Source organism: Pelobates fuscus, chromosome 11 (assembly GCF_036172605.1).
Source record: "Pelobates fuscus isolate aPelFus1 chromosome 11, aPelFus1.pri, whole genome shotgun sequence".
NCBI lineage: Eukaryota > Metazoa > Chordata > Amphibia > Anura > Pelobatidae > Pelobates > Pelobates fuscus.
This window is the reverse complement of record NC_086327.1, coordinates 6,833,534-6,857,327: the sequence shown is the minus strand read 5'-3', so window position 1 is coordinate 6,857,327 and position 23,794 is coordinate 6,833,534. Positions and strand designations below refer to the sequence as shown.

Below are 23,794 nucleotides of genomic sequence, written 5' to 3'. Positions count from 1 at the left end.
TCATTTCTAGAGGACCACATTGGACGCGTTCAGGATGGCGGTTATAAATCTACATATCCTGTGAAAGCCCTTTAGTGCCTTGTCTGCCCCAGCTATCTCCTCCCTAATAAAGTGAGATGCATGCTGGGAGATAACATGGCATTCCTTAAGTTAATTAAAAAGATATATACTGTATGATAAATTATATTTTTAAATAAAGATGTAAATAGTTGTTGGGGAGACTTCTTTTTGTTTCTGGATATGAATAAATGCTAATCTGCTGATTTCAGGATAGCCAATCATGGCTGTCCATTCACGGATTACTCCTAAAGCTCTGACGTAATGGCTGCAATGCCCTGTACTACATTCCAAGAGTTTTTATTGAAACATGTCGTTCTGCTTTTTACAGCAAGTCCCCTGACAGCCAGTTGGGGGATCAGAGGGACTGTGCACAGGTTGTGTCACCACAACATCGTGTGACTTGACGGTTGGGACGTATCTTAGTGAAAATATGACATTTCAGAGCCAGGCCTTTGTCCTGCAACGTATGTTCTCGAAAATTTTTATTAGTGATATTGCAGAAGGTCTTGATGGTAAGGTTTGTCTTTTTGCGGATGATACTAAGATATGTAACAGGGTTGATGTTCCAGGAGGGATAAGCCAAATGGCTATGATTTAGGTAAACTAGAAAAATGGTCAGAGTTGTGGCAACTGACATTTAATGTGGATAAGTGCAAGATAATGCATCTTAGACGTAAAAACCCAAGGGCAGAGTACAGAATATTTTATAGACTCCTAACCTCAACATCTGAGGAAAGGGATTTAGGGGTGATTATTTCTGATGACTCTAGTCACACCTCCCCTGGCTGAGACTGACAGCCAGCCAGCATGAAAACAAAATGGTTTAATTCTCAATCAGATGTAAATTACTTTAAGAGTTTTTATTTCCTGCCCTGTAAATTGAACTTTAATCACACGCAGGAGGTGTCTGCAAGGTTTAGCAAGCTATTAAAGAAGCCGGGGATAAGTAGATGTAAACCTCTGTAACATTTGGATAAAAGCTGCAATCTATTAAGTGGATAGCTCTGGTTTCTGGGAGTTCTTATTTCACAATAACTGTAACTATCTACTAAGAGCCTTGCAAACTGGTCACACATTGCGTTTTAAGTCGGCGTCTCCAACTGTCCAGTTTGATACCTGCATGGTATCTCTCCTTCCCGAGGGCTTGATGAAGACCTGTTACAATGTTAAAACTTTGCCCTGATTTAAGGTTTGTATTTTTCTAATTTTGCTATATTTGCTAGATTGTTTTTTCTACACTTACTATCTAAAATCTGGCTTTGGCAAAACTGTAAACTGTGTAAATGTAACTGACCTACATACGTAGTAATCTAGGGTGACAAAAGTCTTCTTCAAGATTTATATTTGGTTCAACAATCTGATATCCCACATACTAAATATTATATTCCTGAATATTCATTTTTTTTCCCCAGAAAAGCTTCCAGATCTTAATTAAAAATCTCTACAGAATCTGATGTTGTCCTTAACTAATGGATATTTATGACTTATCTAGTCTGGTATCTGTCAGACAGTGCCTGACTTGTTTTAGCCCATTCCTTGATCGCTTTGCAATATTTGTTCCACCAATATACAGATATCTTCTCCTTTATTATATTGATGTGTTGGTAGTTGACAAAAATCACAGATTTCCACGGATAAAGAATATAGTTTATTTTAAAACACATAATTGGAACATTCTGGCACGAGTCCTTTACACTTTAAGTGTTTTAGATATATGGCGTGTTTCTTTGAGTACTTGTGGTTATTTTGCTTGAAGCAGAGGGCAGCTTCTCGATCGCACTCACACACCTGTCTCGCACAGTAACTGTTACTCAGAATATCTGCACAAGGGAAAACAACATTTTATTCCTTAAAAACTAATAAATTCATTCCTGAATACATTTAGAATATCCAGCGTTTTTTTTTTCTATTTGTTTTATACCGTGTTTAGCTTTAAAATTAGAATATAAAATTACACCAAACAACTCCCAGTTACACACAAAACATGGCTTTGATTTATAAACACGGGGGGTTAATCCATTAAATGGAGAACTGCAGGCAATAGTAAACCAAAATGTAAAATTTGGGCAAAAAGTGCAGATTTTGTAAAATTTCCCAACTACCCAATTTAGCCAAAATTGGTCAATTCTGTAATGAATTCACTAAAATTGTGTTCTGGGAATTAGAAATACTTTAAAAACCTACAACACCATGTAATTATTATTTTTAGACTTGCTCTGCTTTTCCAATTTTATAAAGATGAAATAAAAGAAGATTGCGGGTAATGTGAACTTCCTATAGGTAAATAAATAAAGCCATGCAGTTCCAGACCCCACGATGAGGAATATTTATGGATTTATATTAATGAGTTTAAGAGAGGCCCGTTTCTGATTGGCGCTGGTATCACATGTCCCCAGCAGAGTTTGAGAGTTTAATAATGCTAATACCAAGATGGCTGCCTGCATACCGATATGGATGGGAAAACATTGGATTGGCTCTTAATGATCTCAGCTAAAGAGACAGAACTGCTTATCAAAACCCAGGGCTGCGAGAGAGAGAAGTTAAAGGGACACTCCAGGCACCCAGACCACTTCTGCCCATTGGAGTGGTCTGGGTGCCAACTCCCTTAACCCTGCAAGTGTAATTATTGCAGTTTTTTTTATAAATTACAATAATTACCTTGCATGGTTAACTCCACCTCTAGTGGCTGTCTATTAGACAGCCACTAGAGGTCACTTCCTGCTCTATAGCACAGATTATCTGTGCTAGAGTGTCGCTGGATTTCCTCACGCTGTGCGAGGACCTCCAGCGTCGCTCAAATCCCCATAGGAAAGCATTGAAATTTGTTTTCAATGCTTTCCTATGGGGAGACCTAATGCGCATGCGCGGCATTGCCGCGCATGCGCATTAGGTCTCCTTGGCCGGGATCAGTCTCGCCAACCAGCCGACGGAGCCATTAGGAGGAGCGGCGCGGAGGAGGCAGCGACGAGGGACATCGTCGCTGCCTCAGGTAAGTCACTAATGGGGTTTTCACCCCTTCAGCAACCGGGGATTGGGGGGTGGGAGGGAGAGGGAACCTCCAGTGCCAGGAAAACGGATTGTTTTCCTGGCACTGGAGATTCCCTTTAAATAAAACCAGCATTTTAGCCCTGGCAGCTGGGGCCCGGTGTCCTAGATTTCTGATTACGGCACTATAGCGTTGGGAATATACATTTATATGTTTAATGCTATAATGTTCCTTTAGGATTTGCTCACTGGTGAAAAAAAAAATATTTAAAATGTTTACCGCATGTGACATTCCCGTTTGTGATGTCAAAATCGTAAAGTATAGACATGGGCTTACATCCCTCCGCAGACATCACATCGAAGCAACAGTCGTGCCTGTGGCAGCACCTGGGGAGAGGAAGACATTCAGGACATTACAGGAGGTTGAATCATGGCTGGAGGGAAACTGCTATAATAACAAAGCAGGCGCTGCCATGAAAAATATAATAATCTGGACTTATTTTTAATAAAGGAATATTTACTCACCAAATAAAAAACAATCCGTGTTTATCATTTATATCTATCTATTTAAAGATTTGGCAACGGGCAGAACTTTCTCCACCACATCCTGCCATTTTTCAGTAGCGATCGGTTGCAATGGCTGATGGGAACACGCATCTTTCCATACAATGAGCAGTAGATGTCTATTACATCTGACTGTGTTCACATTTGAAAATCCCATGGTCCCGTTTTGTTGAGAACCCCTGACCCATGCGGCTTCCAGCAGGTTACCACCAGGAGCTGAGGTATGACGGCATCACCTTGGATGGAGGACATCAGATTAGTGATTTGAAGTGGTTATGGTGCCTGGAGTCTGTATGTGTAGTATTTCACTATGAAATTCTGCTAATACAGAGTTTAACCCCTCTGCTGCTGGAGGAGTAAGTCCATCATTGGCATCATCATTGGACTGCTATTAACTTGGTCTTATAGTTATCTGTACCTGATATTGGTAGAGACCCCAGCATGCCTCCACTGGACTACCAGGGGTTCTTAAAAGAATGGTCTCCATTGGACCACCCGAGGTCCTGAAAAGAATGGTCTACACTGGACCACCAGGGACCCTGAAAAGAATGATCTCCGCTGTACCACCTGAGGTCCTAAGAAGAATGAACTCCATTGGACCACCCGAGGTCCTGAAAAGAATGGTCTACACTGGACCACCAGGGACCCTGAAAAGAATGATCTCCGCTGTACCACCTGAGGTCCTAAGAAGCCCCCCCCCCCTCTCTTGTAGGGGGCTCCTGACATCCTGTCTAGGGCTCTGAGCAATTTTAATCCAGCTCTGTCCATGGGACAATATTTACAGCCGGTCCATAGTCACATCATATTTATCATATCAATGTTCATATCATCTCCTGTATACTATTTACAGCTTGTCCCAAACCTGCATTTTCCATCCTAGTGGGCCCTTATACATGCTGTGTCCATTTACTGGTCTGCAGGGATAATATTAAACAATATTCAGATATTATTTGACTAAGTTATCATTCTGCGGGAGCAAGGAAGGATTCACTAGCCCTGGAAATGGTTAATATGGCCAGTTTGGTTTCAGACTGAATATATTTTAATTTCGAGCCTAAATACTGAGACTGGCGTGCATCCAGTGACGGCGTACTATGGCTGAATGCTTTCACAATAGGACCTTCTCATATCACGAGTTCTTGAATGTTAAAAGGCTGTAATTAAGCTCCTGACAAACATAGACTAACAGTGTGCAAATAATGATATGAATGAAGAATCTTTCATTCCTGGAGCATTTCTTTCAGCATTTTACTGTTCGTGGATTTCATAAAATAAACTTAAACACAGCTCCCACCTGACCAGCTGCAGATCAGCAACGGATTATTATTATTATTATTTTGTTTTTAAATTCTTTATTTTATGTTGTGCAAAGTTTAACAGTTTGCTAACTCAGCCACAAAAGCCGTCGCAAGCAGTGTGGTAACAGGTATAATACACGTAATCGTGGCACCTGAATAGACAGCACAATTTTTGTTTTGTTCAGAGGGAATATAGACATGGGATAAACATAGCATATAAAATTTAAGCTTTTCCTTCTGTCTGTGATGGTTGTGTAAGATAGTGTTCTACATGACAGGTGTATAGTCGCCATTTGGGCAGTCGGAATCCAGGACAAACCACCCCCATAACCTAACCCAATAACACACAGACACTAAGTATTATGGGGAAATTTGTCCACAGCTTTATTAACCAATAATTATAATAATAATAATAATAATAATAATAATAATAATAACAATAATAAATTAACATATTAAACATGGGTCATTGCCCCCCATACTCCGCCCCCTGGCATCCTGTTCCTTCGGCTACCATACAAAAGGCAATGACCCCCATATAATAACACCTATACATATTTATAACATATTTATAACATACACCAACATTCCAAAGTACCAACCAACCATTAACCACGGCAGGGGTATACCCGGATACCCCTGCCCCACCAGGTTCTGAGTCACCTCCAGGACTCGAAACCTCTCAACCACCGATGACCACAATCTGTTATTCCACCTCACGTTCATCCAGGGGAGCCTATTTTCTCTCCTTCGGCTCCCCGTCCCGCCGCTGTGAAAGAAACGGGTTAAATAAACACATAACAAACAAAGGGAGGGTGGGTGGGACAAACTCAACCGGGTAGAAAGTTAGAATGACTCACCTAAGATGGCTGCTCATTTAAATAGCCCATCCTACTTACCCATAATCCAACCCTTGCTTACTTCCTCCTAAGCCCGCCTCCTAACCCCTGTCAAGGCCTTTTTCCGCTTAGCTGCGCTCTGGCTACATGGGGCTACATGACAGGTGTATAGTCGCCATTTGGGCAGTCGGAATCCAGGACAAACCACCCCCATAACCTAACCCAATAACACACAGACACTAAGTATTATGGGGAAATTTGTCCACAGCTTTATTAACCAATAATTATAATAATAATAATAATAATAATAATAATAATAACAATAATAAATTAACATATTAAACATGGGTCATTGCCCCCCATACTCCGCCCCCTGGCATCCTGTTCCTTCGGCTACCATACAAAAGGCAATGACCCCCATATAATAACACCTATACATATTTATAACATATTTATAACATACACCAACATTCCAAAGTACCAACCAACCATTAACCACGGCAGGGGTATACCCGGATACCCCTGCCCCACCAGGTTCTGAGTCACCTCCAGGACTCGAAACCTCTCAACCACCGATGACCACAATCTGTTATTCCACCTCACGTTCATCCAGGGGAGCCTATTTTCTCTCCTTCGGCTCCCCGTCCCGCCACAAGCTCAGACCTTGACCCCTTAAGCTGTCTGAGCTCCGCCACCCCGAAGAAACAGAGCCATCCGGATACCATCCTGCCAACCCAAGTTGAGCAGGTCCAAACCAACCTCCGAGAGGTGAACACCATCCGAGCGGTAGTATCCTGGCAACCCTTCCTCCAGCTCAGAGTGCCTTACTACCACGCCCCCAACCTTCCGCACAAAGCTTGCCATCAAGCTATTCACCTTCTTCCTGCACCTATCCATAGCTAACGGATCCCGAGCGTGCCGCCACCGGCGCCTCGGGACAATCTCTGACCACACCAACATGACCCCCGGAAGCAGGCCCCTCAACTTATTGATGTCCTGCTTCATCCACTTCACCAGCCGCCGTTGCGGCGTAAGACCCAGGTCATTACCCCCAATATGCAGGACCAGTAAGTCTGGCGCGTATCCCGCCGCCAGCATCCCAAACAGTTTACCACAAACATCCCCCCAGCAGAAACCCCGATACCCAAACCAGCGAACTGCCAACTGGCCCCTCGGAAAACCCAGCTGCTGGCCTTGCGCTCGAGCTGCGGCCCTCCTCTCGGCCCAGAAGACAAACGAATGGCCCACGATCCATGCCTCACGCCCTGGGGGGAAAAAACAAATGAGGAGGGAAGTCCGACAGAGACCCCCACCCCAGCCCAAATAACACAGAGAACCGTTACAGTACAGCCAGGTACAAGTCGCTCAACCCCAACACATATACAGTTTTTTTTTTTTTTTTTTTTTTTTTATTGCATAAAACGGTCCCCAAATTCATTATTCCAACAGACCCAATCGGACATAGGAACGGAATCTTACTGATTCCCACCTCCCGATCCGTTTTACCACCTCGTCCCCCAATCCCAACCGAGCCGCCTCCGTGGCAGCCCCAATACGGAACGAGTGTGTTCCAAATCTTTCAGCATGAAGCCCTAACTTCCCCAAGCCCAACCGAAAAACTTTCGTGAACTGAAACCGGGAGAGGGAGGATCCGTCGGCATGCACCAACAGGGAACCCCCCATCACTGGCCTCCGCGCCAGGTACTCCGTCGTAGCAGCCAACGGGCACAAAGCCGAGCCCGGCAAGGCCCCCAGTGCCACGTCCCGGCCCACGCCGCGGACATCCGTTTTGGACCTGCCAAGGTGCACCACCACCTTCCCATCTAAGACACGAACCCCTGACAATTGCAAGCCCCCCTGCACCATCTTATTAGCGCTTACCAATTCCCCAATTCGAAATGCCCCAAAAAACGCCAAAATAAACGCCACCTTAAACAGAGAAGCCTCGAACCCATCGAAACAGAGTTCGGGCAACAAACCCACCAAATCCCCCAGTAGTCGAACCGACACCGGGCGCCTGGTATCCGGCGACCTGCGTCCCTTGCGATATCCCTTCAGGGCCTGCCTGATAATGAAGGTCTTAGTAAAGTCCTCCTTCCCATGCCATCTGAACCAAAACGCCATCGCCGCCATGGACCTGTCCACCATGGCAGGCGACGCCCTTTTTGCCAGCAACTGACAAGTGTACCACAGGAAAGCGTCCCGCAGGGCCTCCCCGCTGTCCATGGCCAGCCCGTCCAGCGACCGCTCCCACAGGCCCCAAACCTTACTGTACGAGGCCCAAGTGGCCGGTGCCAGAGAAGCCTTCACAAGTCCTCCAAGCAGGATGTTCCCAGCTGCCAAATCTCGTCCGGGCAAGCCTGCCCGTCCTTCGAAGCCCCCGGCGCCACCAGCCAGAATCGGGACCACTGAAAACGAGACAGAGCATCAGCCACCTCATTCAAATAACCGGGAACATGCCGCGCGCGAAAAACAACATTCCGAGACATACACAGCAACACCAGTCGCCTAAGCAGCCTAACCACCGGCCTTGAGGCCGCAGACTGACGATTCACCGCGTGAACCACCGCCATGTTATCTGAGAAAAAGACCACTTTCCGATTACGCAGCCTGTCGCCCCATAGTGCCATCGCAACTACCAACGGGAATAACTCAAGGAAAGCCAAGTTGCGCATAAGAGGGCTCGAACCCCAAGAGTCCGGCCACCTCTCCGCACACCAACAGCCCCCAAAGTATGCCCCGAAACCCACACTGCCCGAAGCATCCGTGAAAAGTTCAAGCTCGGCCGATGACTGGCCCTCCTGCCTGAACAACACCGTCCCATTAAAATCCTGCAAGAAGGCATCCCAAATGCCCAAATCCTCCTTCATGGCCGCCGACACCCTGATGAAATGGTGCGGAGACCGAACCCCCGCAGTAGCAGCCGACAGGCTGCGACTGAAAACCCGTCCCATCGGGATTACCCGACACGCAAAATTGAGCAGCCCAATCAAAGACTGGAGCTGCCGCAGAGTAACCTTGCGCGCCCCCGCTACAGCGGCCACCGCCCCCCGAAGCTTGTCCAGCTTATCTCGAGGCAGCCTGCATTCACCCAACCCAGAGTCAATCTCCAGACCCAGGAAACTCAGACACGTGGTCGGGCCTTCAGTCTTATCCGCCGCCAGCGGAACCCCGAAGTGGCCCGCCACCCACTCAACCGTCCGCAGTAGGCGCAGGCATTCCAAGGAATCAGCCGGCCCCACGCACAGAAAATCATCTAAATAATGTACAATAAAACGATTCCCTGCTTCCACCCGTACCACCCATTCGAGAAAAGTGCTAAATTTCTCAAAATAGGAGCACGAGATGGAACAACCCATGGGCAGGCACAAGTCCACGAAGTAGTCCCCTTCGAAGAAACACCCCAGCAGGTGATGACAGTCCCGGTGGACCGGCAGCAGTCGAAACGCGGCCTCAATATCCACCTTCGCCATCAGAGCCCCACGCCCGGCCTTCCGGACCAAATCGACCGCCCGGTCGAAAGACGCATAAGACACCGAGCACAAGTCCTTATGAATACCGTCATTCACCGACTCTCCCTTTGGGTACGAGAGATGATGAATGAGCCTAAATTTACCCGGCTCCTTTTTGGGAACCACCCCGAGTGGGGAAATCCGCAGGCCTCCCAGCGGAGGCACTGTGAATGGGCCCGCCATGCGGCCGAGCCCGACTTCCTTGCCCAGCTTCTCCCTAACCACGTCCGGGAAGTCAGCCACAGACTTCAGGTTGCGCAGCCTTCCCGATCCCCCCTCCCGCTCCTGAAACGGAATGAAAAACCCTTTCTCAAAACCCGCCCGGAGCACAGCGGCGTCCGCCCTGTTAACGTAGCGGCTTAGCCATGGCTCCATCGCGCTTAGTCTCACTGGGGTTAAGCCCAGGGGAAGCGGATGCTCCCCCTCCACCGGCCGCGGCCGCCGCACCGGCGCCACCGGACTTCCCTTTCTTGAAGCAGCGGTTGAGCCCATGAGCGCCTCCGCAGCCGGAGCACTCGTGCTTGAAGCGACAGGCGGTCCCCCATTTGCATTGGCCCTCATTATAGAGCCAACATAAGCCCTTTGGTAAGGCGGCCGACGAGGCGGACTGCCCCCTAGCGCCGGCCGAGTTCTGAAAGGGCTGCGCCTTTTGCGCCATCATTAACTTCATCCAGAGCGGCAGGTCCATTTGGTCCCACCGCATACCCGGGTTAGCCGCCAGCCGCTGCCTAAACTGCTCATCGTACCGCCACCACGCCAACCCTCCGTAAGTCCGGTACGCTTCCCAAATGCCATCCAAATAACAAAACAGCGAGGAGCATAACCCCGGCGATTTCTCGCCGAGCACGCTAGCCAGTACGCAAAAGGCCCTCAGCCAATTCCCGAAGGATTTCGGAATCTTGCGATACCGCTTCCTTTTCTCCTCCTCCTCCTTCTTCTCGTCCTTCTTATCCTCCTCCTTGAGGTCTATAAAGTCCTCCAAGGGGAGGAGGGAGAAGATCTCACAAAACTCCCCCTTCCATATTTTATCCTTTACTTCCTGCTTCAAATGGACCCCCAACGGGCCCGCAAATGACACATACGCGTGCTGTCTAGCCGCGTCGGGAATGCCCCCTGTCAACTCAGCCCTCTCGCTCCCAAGCTCCCCTACTTCCTGCGGCAACACCATATCCCCGCCCGAACTAGGCCCTGTGGAGTTCCCAACCCGAGAGCCCGTAGCCCCAACGCCCGGAGCCCACACCTGACCGATGCCGCTAGTGTCACCCCCCGCCCCCAATGAGTGGAGTAGTGCCTGAAGTGTGGTAATTAATGCGTTAGAGTGTAGTGACCCACTGGACTCACCGGCCAAGCCCCCCGAAACCGGGACGGCGGGGGCTGCATTGCGGATCGCCCGACATCCAGGAAGAGGAACTTCCGCTGCTGTCTCGCCGACCGGGGAGCCCACCCGGTGCCCAGCCTGCGAGGAGGCGGAACGGCTCCGAGACCTAGGACAAGGAGAAGAAGTCCTGGGTAGGGTGTAACGGACATCAATACCCCTCCCGTCACGACCCCGGGAGCGCCTGCTCTGCACCGAAGCCTCCCGCTGACCTCTACCACCACGTGGCACCCTGGACCCCCTGGGGCTACGACTCCTCCCGTCTCTACTAGTAGGCCGCCCCTGCCGACCATACCTAGGGGCTGCCGCACATTCCCCTGCCGAGCTGTCCGAGGGGGAGCAGTGCCGACCCGACCTCCCCCGCGCCTCCCGGGACCCCTGCGACCTAACGGGTGATGGACTATCGCTACCACTCTCAGAATCCGGGCCCCCCCGCCGCCCGACCTCTACCGAGGATCCCGGTCCCCGACCTCCTGCCTTCTTCCGACTGGCCACCTCCGTAACCCTATTTCCTGCGCCTATTCCCCCCGCCCCTTTACCCCTACCCCCCTTTTGACTAGACCCCGACAGCCCGGACCTACCCGCCACCCTTACGGGGGACCCGCTATCTGACCCGGCCACCTCTCGAGACCCCCCCCCGCCCCTGGAACTCAAACCTTTTGATCTACGTTTGCGCTTAGGGGCCCCGGGACCCTCCCCCCTTGGGACTAAGGCCTGGGCACCCCCCACTGGCCTACTCCCGCCTCTCTCCGTGGCAGAGCTCCCCTTAACACCCTTCCCGCCAAGAGGGCCCCGGCCGGAGCCCCCTGCACTTGCCTGCTGCCTCCCAGGCCGGTCACGCGGTCTCCCGGCTCCGGCCTCGTCATCCTCGGTACTCTCCGATGGGGGGGAAGCCCGCCCGGACCTCCCCTCCGTGGGTCTTGCAACGCCAGGGGGCCGCCCGGCCACTTCCGACCCAACAGCAGCAGCGCCCCCGTCCACGAAATCCTTCTGCCTCCGAGTGCTCGTCCGAGGCTCCGTCCGCACGCGGGGAGGCAAGGCCTCGACCACGCGGCTCCCGGGCCTGCTGCCAGTCGCAACCGGAACCCCACTGTTACCGGGGACAACTTCACCGGGCCCCATGCCCGGGCTCAGCCTCCTCGGGGGCCTCCGGGCCCTGACCGGTCTCCCGCCATCGCCATCCCGATCCGCCGCCTCCGCCAGGGCAGGGCCGAGCTGTGCCCGTAGCCATTCCGCACCCTGATGCCGTGCCGCCGACCTGATCCCCTCCAGCAATCGCTCCACGTCGTCCATTGGTCCTGCAGAGGAGACAAAGAAAAATCCAACCGAGCAAAGTCCGCGCACACCGAGGTGAACACAAACTCAACCGGGTAGAAAGTTAGAATGACTCACCTAAGATGGCTGCTCATTTAAATAGCCCATCCTACTTACCCATAATCCAACCCTTGCTTACTTCCTCCTAAGCCCGCCTCCTAACCCCTGTCAAGGCCTTTTTCCGCTTAGCTGCGCTCTGGCTACATGGGGCTACATGCGTGGTGCATGCTAAGCAAGCTAGAAGTTTATTATCTGTAGTGTAGTATCAGGTGTGTGGTACACGCATGATGTTGAAGGAGAACACATTGGTCAATATCTGACTATACTATGTGGCATCGCTTGAGAGAGTACATGTTTTATAAGGACTGATTTGCTACTTATGCCAAATAACTCTTATAGATAATGCTAGGCAGCTGATAAACCTTCGAAAACTTCTAGTGTGCTATAAACTTAGAAAAAATAAACATGCTTTGCTTGTTAGAAACTGATTCTATGGTGGAGATAGTCACTGTGGTCTGGGGTTCTTTCGGGTGTCAGCCGATGCCTTCTTTCGTTTGGCGGCAGAGGCCTATCTGTGGATTCCGGCAGTCCACAGTTGCGCTGAGGTGGGTGAGAGTGTCACTCCAGCCTCAGGGTGGTGTGCAGGCCTGCGTCTCTTGGCTGCATACTTGGCCTTTTCTGGGGCCCGAGAGTTCTCCCTGTTTAGGAAGGTCGGAGGATCTGGCGGTCAGCCTTCGCTTGTGGTGCTTGTGTCTCCGTGCTTGTGGGCGGTGCTTTCGGGCTTTCGGCCTTGCGGTCGGCTGCCCGGGTAGGCCAGGGGGAGTGTGAGTGGACTGGCTTGGTAGTTTTGCGCCCAAGAGTTTCCCCCTCACCTCTCGCCGCCTGCGGCTCCGGTTAGTCGCTGTCTGCGTTTCAAGCCAGTCTGTTCGGGCTGCTAGTTTTTTATCTCTCAGCGCTTCCTAGAAGCGGTTGAAAATCGCCTCCAGGCGCTGCGAGAGGTCTGGTTGTTGCTCGTGTGTCAGCAGCTTGCCCTGCTTGTTCCGCCCATCAGCCGCCATCTTGGGAGCACCATGTGGAGGGCTGTAACTCTGATGTTTGGGTTCACGCTTGTCTTGCGCTCCAGGCTGGCTGCCCCAGACTTGCAGTGAGGACCGGGATAACCCCCTCCGGTCAAAGGAGTGGGGGGGAGGTAGGCAATGAGTATGCTGAGGGGTTCACTCGAGGCTTTGCCGTCGCGGAGAGCGGCCGCCTCTCTCTGGCTTGGTCCCGGTTAGGCCCCATTCGCTGTTGCGGGTTCCCTGGGAGGAAATGTCTCGTTCTTGGTATCAGTCGATTCCCCAGGGATTCCCTGTCGTCCCTCATGCTGTCCTGCTGGTGATTGCTCCGGTTTGCGAGGTATTTACCCCTGATTAAGTCGCTTTTTGTTAGGAGCTGATACTCGGTGCGTCTTTCCAGCCCGGCGGTTAGGTGCCGCCCCCCATCAGCAATGGATTTTATATTACTGCGCCTGCTGTCATATCAGAAAGATTAAATGACCAAGCTGTCGTCCTGTATGTGGAATACATTGTCCCCTGACATTTCCTCATTACCAAACTCAGTGTTCTAGGGCTTTATATGATAGGGTTGTATCAGCCCAAATCTCCGACATACAGGCTGTAACCTAGATATGTAGGGCACCAGAAATGGGATAGAAAGATGTAAGTAAGAACATTTTTGGCAGGAAAAAAAGAAGTTTCTACTGACAGCAGCAATACACAACCTCCAAACATCAGCCATGTCTTGGATTCCAGAACACAGTGTAACATAATATAAGCTGGGTAAAAAGCAAAAACAATCTGGGATCAGAATGGAATGACCCTAAAAAGGTTGCCATGTACATCACTAGAAGGTATATATAACTAGAATGTACATCACTAAAAGGTTCATCACTAGAAGGTACATCACTGGAAGGTATATCACCAGTAGGTACATCATTAGAAGGTACAACCCTAGAAGGTACATCCCTAGAAGGTACATCCCGAGAAGGTATATCACTAGAAGATACATTACTAGAAGGTATATAACTAGAAAGTACATCATTAGAAGGTTCATCACTGGAATGGTATTCACTATAACTTATATCACTGAAAGGTACATCAATAGAAGGTACATCAGTATACGATGTATCAGCAGAAGGTTCATCACTAGAAGGTACATCACTAGAAGTTATAGCACAGGAAGGTACATCACTGGAAGGTATATCACAGGAAGGTACATCATTAGAAGGTACATCCCTAGAAGGTACATCCCTAGAAGGTACATCACTAGAAGTTATAGCACAGGAAGGTACATCACTAGACGGTATATCACTAGAAGGTATATCACTGGAAGGTTTATCACTAGAAGGTATATCACTAGAAGGTATATCACTGGAAGGTTTATCACTAGAAGGTATATCACTAGAAGGTATATCACTGGAAGGTTTATCACTAGAAGGTTTATCACTAGAAGGTATATCACTAGAAGGTATATCACTAGAAGGTATATCACTGGAAGGTTTATCACTAGAAGGTATATCACTAGAAGGTTTATCACTAGAAGGTATATCACTAGAAGGTACATCACTAGAAGGTACATCACGAGAAGGTACATCACTAGAAGGTATATCACTGGAAGGTGCATCACTAGGCGGTATATCACTAGAAGTTACATCACTGGAAGGTTTATCACTAGAAGGTATATCACTGGAAGGTTTATCACTAGAAGGTATGTCACTGGAAGGTTTATCACTTGAAGGTATATCACTAGAAGGTACATCACGAGAAGGTACATCACTAGAAGTTATATTACAAGAAGGTACATCACTAGAAGGTACATCACTACGAGGTACATCACTGGAAGGTACATCACTGGAAGGTATATCATTAGAAGGTGCATCACTAGACGGTATATCACTAGAAGGTATATCACTACAAGGTATATCACTGAAGGGTACATCACTAGAAGGTATATCACTGGAAGGTACATCAGTAGAAGTTATATCATTAGAATATGCAGAAATTAGGCATCAGATCAGCTCACAGTGCCAATTTTTGTAGCCATGCGTGGCTGGACATTATTTGGACATGTTGTAGCAGCTTAGTAGTGTGGACCATATATTGTATAATGGTTACCTGTATCATTGAGGGCTTCATGCTGTTAGAAAATGATTACTGTCTGTATGTTCATTTCTGTTGAAGATACTTTGAACAGAAACGGGTCACTCACCAGTCGATGTCATCCTTGGGTCTTCCGTAGCCTCCGAGTCCGCAGTGGCACCCATAGAAAGCGTAACGGAACGCATTATTCCCTGTAACTCTCTGTATCATGATTCCGAATTCCAGGAGACCACACTGCGCCACTGCCACTATTACTAAAACCAAAAGATGCAAAGCCAATGTTGTCAGTAACAGCGAATTACTACATTATTCAAAATATTCCTACTTTCAAGAATACGCTAGGCTGATCCCCGTGAATGTAGTGTCATACCTTCATGAAAATATATTCCCACACTGCAATAGCCTTGTTTTCTCAACTAGAAGAGTCTGTTGTTAGTTATTCCTTCTCATGATATATTAGCAATGTGTTCTTTCTATAAGTCAAACATTGCTGATACCAGCCAGGGCCCCACAAATACAAATACCCACCCACCCTACACTGGAATCCGTTCTTCACCATGCCTTTCTAGGGGGTGGAAAGGAGGGGTAGCTAGGATGTGGGGGTCTAGTCCCAGCACAGAAATTATGAGATAATAAAATAATAAAATAAGATGGATTCAGGATCCCAGAAATGACGCTTGCTATGAGGACCACAGCGACAACTGGAAATGAATATCTAAAATCTCCGTGGTTGGATAACAGACAGACCTTCTCCATCCACTGATAACTTTCTATATCACACAGGGGCAGAGATGGATGTTTTAATTCTGGGTGAAATTAGTGAAATAAAGCAAACCATAGAGAAGGCTTTTTATTTAATTTTTTTTTTTTTTGTGTCAGTCTGTGTTTTATGGAGGATTTGAAGGTATATTCCAGAAATAGGTGAATTGAGTTATAGCACATGCTGATAGAATAGGAACACAGTAGATATGCACAAGGTACCAAACTCCTAATTAATACCAAAAGGGCTTTTTAACTCACACATCTGGTTAGTTACTAAAACAGAGAATGTGAAGGAAACTGCTTGCAGTCCATTGTCAGTTCTCTACAATTCCCAGTTCAGTGAATAGACCCCAATAAAGTTCTGTATATTGCGTAGCCGCAGGACTCACCCGTCAATAAGGGCAGGATATACAGCAAGCGTCTCATCTTCCGAATGCGTAAATATCTCAGGACAGAAAACTCAGAGCTATTTAGAGAGAGATTACCAGGAGAATACAGTGAGATTTCAGGTCAAACAGAAGAAATATTTATCATGGGCATCGAAATTATTATTATTAATATTATTATTATGTTATTATTTATGTAGCGCCAACAAATTCCCGCATCGCTTTACAATGGGTGGACGAACAAACAAGTGGGTTTTAACCAGACAAGTTAGACACAGTAAAAGAGGGATTGAGGGCCCTGCTCAGTGAGCTTACATGTTAGAGGGAGTGGGGTATAGTGACACAGTAAAAGAGGGATTGAGGGCCCTGCTCAGTGAGCTTACATGTTAGAGGGAGTGGGGTATAGTGACACAGAAACAGGGGGATTGAGGGCCCTGCTCAGTGAGTTTACATGTTAGAGGGAGTGGGGTATAGTGACACAGAAACAGAGGGATTGAGGGCCCTGCTCAGTGAGTTTACATGTTAGAGGGAGTGGGGTATAGTGACACAGTAACAGAGGGATTGAGGGCCTGCTCAGTGAGTTTACATGTTAGAGGGAGTGGGGTATAGTGACACAGTAACAGAGGAATTGAGGGCCTGCTCAGTGAGTTTACATGCTAGAAGGAGTGGGGTATAGTGACACAGTAACAGAGGGATTGAAGGCCCTGCTCAGTGAGTTTACATGCTAGAGGGAGTTGGGTATAGTGACACAGTAACAGAGGGATTGAGGGCCCTGCTCAGTGAGCTTACATGTTAGAGGGAGTGGGGTATAGTGACACAGTAACAGAGGGATTGAGGGCCTGCTCAGTGAGTTTACATGTTAGAGGGAGTGGGGTATAGTGACACAGTAACAGAGGAATTGAGGGCCTGCTCAGTGAGTTTACATGCTAGAAGGAGTGGGGTATAGTGACACAGTAACAGAGGGATTGAAGGCCCTGCTCAGTGAGTTTACATGCTAGAGGGAGTTGGGTATAGTGACACAGTAACAGAGGGATTGAGGGCCCTGCTCAATGAGTTTACATGTTAGAGGGAGTGGGGTATAGTGACACAGTAACAGAGGGATTGAGGGCCTGCTCAGTGAGTTTACATGCTAGAGGGAGTGGGGTATAGTGACAGTAACAGAGGGATTGAGGGCCCTGCTCAGTGAGTTTACATGTTAGAGGGAGTGGGGTATAGTGACACAGTAACAGAGGGATTGAGGGCCTGCTCAGTGAGTTTACATGTTAGAGGGAGTGGGGTATAGTGACACAGTAACAGAGGGATTGAGGGCCTGCTCAGTGAGTTTACATGTTAGAGGGAGTGGGGTATAGTGACACAGTAACAGAGGAATTGAGGGCCTGCTCAGTGAGTTTACATGCTAGAAGGAGTGGGGTATAGTGACAGTAACAGAGGGATTGAGGGCCCTGCTCAGTGAGTTTACATGTTAGAGGGAGTGGGGTATAGTGACACAGTAACAGAGGGATTGAGGGCCTGCTCAATGAGTTTACATGTTAGAGGGAGTGGGGTATAGTGACACAGTAACAGAGGGATTGAGGGCCTGCTCAGTGAGTTTACATGCTAGAGGGAGTGGGGTATAGTGACAGTAACAGAGGGATTGAGGGCCCTGCTCAGTGAGTTTACATGTTAGAGGGAGTGGGGTATAGTGACACAGTAACAGAGGGATTGAGGGCCTGCTCAGTGAGTTTACATGTTAGAGGGAGTGGGGTATAGTGACACAGTAACAGAGGGATTGAGGGCCTGCTCAGTGAGTTTACATGTTAGAGGGAGTGGGGTATAGTGACACAGTAACAGAGGAATTGAGGGCCTGCTCAGTGAGTTTACATGCTAGAAGGAGTGGGGTATAGTGACACAGTAACAGAGGGATTGAAGGCCCTGCTCAGTGAGTTTACATGCTAGAGGGAGTTGGGTATAGTGACACAGTAACAGAGGGATTGAGGGCCCTGCTCAATGAGTTTACATGTTAGAGGGAGTGGGGTATAGTGACACAGTAACAGAGGGATTGAGGGCCTGCTCAGTGAGTTTACATGCTAGAGGGAGTGGGGTATAGTGACAGTAACAGAGGGATTGAGGGCCCTGCTCAGTGAGTTTACATGTTAGAGGGAGTGGGGTATAGTGACACAGTAACAGAGGGATTGAGGGCCTGCTCAGTGAGTTTACATGTTAGAGGGAGTGGGGTATAGTGACACAGTAACAGAGGGATTGAGGGCCTGCTCAGTGAGTTTACATGTTAGAGGGAGTGGGGTATAGTGCCAGTAACAGAGGGATTGAGGGCCCTGCTCAGTGAGTTTACATGTTAGAGGGGGTGGGGTATAGCGACACAGTAACAGAGGGATTAAGGGCCTGCTCAGTGAGTTTACATGTTAGAGGGGGTGGGGTATAGTGACACAGTAACAGAGGGATTGAGGGCCTGCTCAGTGAGTTTACATGCTAGAGGGAGTGGGGTATAGTGACACAGTAACAGAGGGATTGAGGCCCTGCTCAGTGAGCTTACATGTTAGAGGTAGTGATGTCGCGAACATAAAATTTTACGGTTCGCGAATGGCCAACGCGAACTTCCGCAAATTTTTGCGAATCGGGCGAACCGCCATAAACTTCAATGGGCAGGCGAATTTTAAAACCCACAGGGACTCTTTCTGGCCACAATAGTGATGGAAAAGTTGTTTCAAGGGGACTAACACCTGGACTGTGGCATGCCGGAGGGGGATCCATGGCAAAACTCCCATGGAAAATTACACAGTTGATGCAGAGTCTGGTTTTAATCCATAAATGGCATAAATCACCTAACATTCCTAAATCGCAATGAATATGGATTGACACCTGACATATGACATATTGACACCTTGACATATGGATTGACACCTGTCCTCAGACACCCTGATACACACTGACACAGAGCAGAATAGGGACTGTTCCCCCTACATAGGGTCACTTGGCAGATATGGATTGACACCTATCCTAAGGATCCCTGATACACACTGACACAGAGCAGAATAGGGACTGTTCCCCCTACATAGGGTCACTTGGCAGATATGGATTGACACCTATCCTAAGGATCCCTGATACACACTGACACAGAGCAGAATAGGGACTGTCCCCCCTACATAGGGTCACTTGGCAGATATGGATTGACACCTATCCTAAAGATCCCTGATACACACTGACACAGAGCAGAATAGGGACTGTTCCCCCTACATAGGGTCACTTGGCAGATATGGATTGACACCTATCCTAAGGATCCCTGATACACACTGACACAGAGCAGAATAGAGACTGTTCCCCCTACATAGGGTCACTTGGCAGATATGGATTGACACCTATCCTAATGATCCCTGATACACAGTGATACAGAGCAGAATAGGGACTGTTCCTCCTACATAGGGTCACTTGGCAGATATGGATTGACACCTATCCTAAGGATCCCTGATACACACTGACACAGAGCAGAATAGGGACTGTTCCCCCTACATAGGGTCACTTGGCAGATATGGATTGACACCTATCCTAAGGATCCCTGATACACACTGACACAGAGCAGAATAGGGACTGTTCCCCCTACATAGGGTCACTTGGCAGAAATGGATTGACACCTGTCCTCAGGGACCCTGATACACACTGACACAGAGCAGAATAGGGACTGTTCCTCCTACATAGGGTCACTTGGCAGATATGGATTGACACCTATCCTAAGGATCCCTGATACACACTGACACAGAGCAGAATAGGGACTGTTCCCCCTACATAGGGTCACTTGGCAGATATGGATTGACACCTATCCTAAGGATCCCTGATACACACTGACACAGAGCAGAATAGGGACTGTTCCCCCTACATAGGGTCACTTGGCAGAAATGGATTGACACCTGTCCTCAGAGACCCTAATACACACTGCGCGGTGGGTGGGGGCCATAAATCACAATGGGGGAGGACCTACTGTCCTCCCCCTGCCCCCACCCCTGCGCGGTGGGTGGGGGCCATAAAAATAATGAGGGGCGGGACCTACTGTCCTCCCCCCTGGCCCCCACCCCTGTGTGGTGGGTGGGGGCCATAAATCACAATGGGGGGAGGACCTACTGTCCTCCCCCTGCCCCCACCCCTGCGCGGTGGGTGGGGGCCATAAAAATAATGAGGGGGGGACCTACTGTCCTGCCCCCCTGGCCCCCACCCCTGAGTGGTGGGTGGGGGCCCTAAATAAAAATCCCCCCCCCGCCCAATCAAAGGTGACTAGGGTTCCCCAAGCCCTTAGTCACCCACCCCCCCACCCCCCCACCCCCAAAAAAGTTACCCCCTACCTATCCCCCTCACCCTAAAAAATAGTGAAGGGGGAATAAAATAACTAACCTGTAAAGAAAAATTCAACTTACCATTTGACGTCTTCTTTTTTCAGCCCCAAAAAGTTCAAATAAAAAGCCAAAAGAACCGACGCAATTTAAAAAAAAACAAAAAAAAACGGGCGCAAACAAAAATGATCCATCTTCACCCATGGAGGGCTCCGCGCAGACTGAGCTCTGCAGGGCGGGGGAAGAAGCCTTGCCACGCCCTGCAATTAGGCTAAGAACACTCTGATTGGCTGGTTTAAGCCAATCAGAGTGCTCTATGTCATTTTACACAGCGTGGGAAAATTCCAAATAACTTTCCCACGCTGTGTAAAATGACACAGAGCACTCTGATTGGTTAGATTCCAAGCCCACCAATCACAGTCCTCTGTGTCATTTTACACAGCGTGGGAAAGTTCTTTGGAATTTTCCCACGCTGTGTAAAATGACAAAGAGAACTCTGATTGGTGGGCTTGGAATCTAACCAATCAGAGTGTTATGTGTCATTTTACACAAGTGGGAAAGTTCTTTGGAATTTTCCCACGCAGTGTAAAATGACAAAGAGCACTCTGATTAGTGGGCTTGGAATCTAACCAATCAGAGTGTTCTATGTCATTTTACACAGCGTGGGAAAGTTCTTTGGAACTTTAGAAATGACACAGAGCACTCTGATTGGTTAGATTCCAAGCCCACCAATCAGAGTGCTCTTTGTCATTTTACACAGCGTGGGAAAATTCCAAAGAACTTTACAGGTTAGTTAGTTATTTTATTCCCCCTTCACTATTTTTTAGGGTGAGGGGGGTAAGTAGGGGGTAACTTTTTTGGGGTGGGGGGGTGGGTGACTAGGGACTTGGGGACCCCTAGTCACCTTTGATTGGGGGGCGGGGATTTTTATTTAGGGCCCCCACCCACCACTCAGGGGTGGGGGCTGTGGGAGACAGTAGGTCCCCTCTTATTGTTTTTTTTAGGGCCCCCACCCACCGCTCAGGGGTAGGGGCCAGGGGGGGAGGACAGTAGGTCCCCCCTCATTATTTTTATGGCCCCCACCCACCGCGCAGGGGTGGGGGCGGGGGGAGAACAGTAGGTCCTCCCCCCATTGTGATTTATGGCCCCCACCCACCGCGCAGGGGTGGGGGCCGGGGGGAGGACAGTAGGTCCCCCCTCTCATTATTTTATGGCCCCCACCCACCGCGCAGGGGTGGGGGCGGGGGGAGGACAGTAGGCCATTGTGATTTATGGCCCCACCCATCTGCTCTGTGTCAGTGTGTATCAGGGATCCTTAGGATAGGTGTCAATCCATATCTGCCAAGTGACCCTATGTAGGGGGAACAGTCCCTATTCTGCTCTGTGTCAGTGTGTATCAGGGATCTTTAGGATAGGTGTCAATCCATATCTGCCAAGTGACCCTATGTAGGGGGAACAGTCCCTATTCTGCTCTTGTCAGTGTGTATCAGGGATCCTTAGGATAGGTGTCAATCCATATCTGCCAAGTGACCCTATGTAGGGGGAACAGTTCCTATTCTGCTCTGTGTCAGTGTCTGGGGGGAGTATCTGCAGTAACAGAGGGTGTCTGGAGGGAGTATCTGCAGTAACACAGGGTGTCTGGAGGGAGTATCTGCAGTAACACAGAGTGTCTGGAGGGAGTATCTGCAGTAACACAGGGTGTCTGGAGGGAGTATCTGCAGTAACACAGGGTGTCTGGAGGGAGTATCTGCAGTAACACAGGGTGTCTTGAGGGAGTATCTGCAGTAACACAGGGTGTCTGGAGGGAGTATCTGCAGTAACACAGGGTGTCTGGAGGGAGTATCTGCAGTAACACAGGGTGTCTTGAGGGAGTATCTGCAGTAACACAGGGTGTCTTGAGGGAGTATCTGCAGTAACACAGGGTGTCTTGAGGGAGTATCTGCAGTAACACAGAGTGTCTGGGGGGAGTATCTGCAGTAACACAGGGTGTCTGGAGGGAGTATCTGCAGTAACACAGGGTGTCTGGAGGGAGTATCTGCAGTAACACAGAGTGTCTGGGGGGAGTATCTGCAGTAACACAGGGTGTCTGGAGGGAGTATCTGCAGTAACACAGGGTGTCTGGAGGGAGTATCTGCAGTAGCACAGAGTGTCTGGGGGGAGTATCTGCAGTAACACAGAGTGTCTGGAGGGAGTATCTGCAGTAATACAGAGTGTCTGGGGGGAGTATCTGCTTGTAACATTTATATGCACTGAAAAAAAATAATAATAATAAATTGAAAAAAAATGGTTGCAGCTTCCGAATGAATCTAAAATGGATGCTGTCCAGCAGGTGGGAGGGTCTGCTAGGGAGGGTGTGCTGCTGATTGGCTGGAATGTGTCTGCTGACTGTGAGGTACAGGGTCAAAGTTTACTCAATGATAAAGAATAGGGGGCGGACCGAACATCGCATGTGTTTGCCCCCGGTGGCGAACGCGAACATGCTATGTTCGCCAGGAACTATTCGCCAGCAAACCGTTCGGGACATCACTAGTGATAAAGCTGAGGACAAAATAGCCGCTTAGTAAAAAGCTTAGATATATGACCGATTGGATGGGGTTTATAATTCACTGCAATTTACTGAATAAACAACAATCAGTGTTTTTTACGATGTGAACTTGACATTTAAGTTTAAAGTGGCCGAACTGGAAAAATTCTCTAAGTTAACTGTGCTTTCATTTTGGCTGCTCTGGCCTTAAGTCTAAAATTCCTTTTGCATTCTCACTTTGGTGGAATTACACTGTAATTTTAAAATTCTGCACTTGGCATAAATGCAGAAAATTTGTATAGCATTTATTTGGTGAGGGAACTGCAGAGCACACGCCCAAATAGCTGAGCTAGTTAAAGAATAAACCCCAACAGTGTTAAATAAATCCCAAATCCGTAACTCCTCACCTGAGTGCGTTGTCCAAGTTCCAGCGTTCCTTCTTTGCTCCACATTCCCAGCGTCTGGCCAACTTATTGGCTTTCTCATGGGCGGGTAACTTCTCTTTTTACGTTACAAAATAGTGAAAGTTCTGACTCGGAGAGTGCCCTCCCTCCTTCACATAAAATTGTGATAGCAATTGGTAAATACTATCTGTCAGTCTTATATATTTATTTTTACTCTGCTGCTACTGTTTAACATTATCCTGTTAAACTATCTGCATCTGTCACTGGGCCAACATGGATGGCACGTTGGCAGAACTTCAGCGATGGCTTTGGGTCTCA

General features: G+C 48.6%; 1 protein-coding gene across 1 annotated transcript; it reads right to left on the bottom strand.

The window, feature by feature from the left end:
• Window positions 1–1,712: 1,712 nt before the first annotated feature.
• Window positions 1,713–23,549, bottom strand: LOC134577466 (basic phospholipase A2 caudoxin-like). Its single transcript, XM_063436225.1, has 5 exons — window positions 23,480–23,549; window positions 16,236–16,312; window positions 15,194–15,338; window positions 3,326–3,432; window positions 1,713–1,880 (listed from the first exon to the last, which is right to left on the bottom strand). Exons 2-5 carry the CDS (start codon window positions 16,270–16,272, stop codon window positions 1,714–1,716), a joined length of 456 nt encoding a protein of 151 aa, XP_063292295.1. The 5' UTR covers window positions 16,273–16,312; window positions 23,480–23,549; the 3' UTR covers window position 1,713.
• Between the last annotated feature and the right edge of the window lie 245 nt (window positions 23,550–23,794).

What these genes read in the sequence shown, in the direction of transcription:
- LOC134577466 (XM_063436225.1), bottom strand. Translation starts at nt 16,272, where the DNA reads ATGAGACGCTTGCTGTATATCCTGCCCTTATTGACGG. An exon ending in TATCCTGCCCTTATTGACGG is followed by an intron (nt 15,339 to 16,235) that starts GTGAGTCCTGCG and finishes TTTTGGTTTTAG; the next exon opens with TAATAGTGGCAGTGGCGCAG. An exon ending in CCCAAGGATGACATCGACTG is followed by an intron (nt 3,433 to 15,193) that starts GTGAGTGACCCG and finishes TCCTCTCCCCAG; the next exon opens with GTGCTGCCACAGGCACGACT.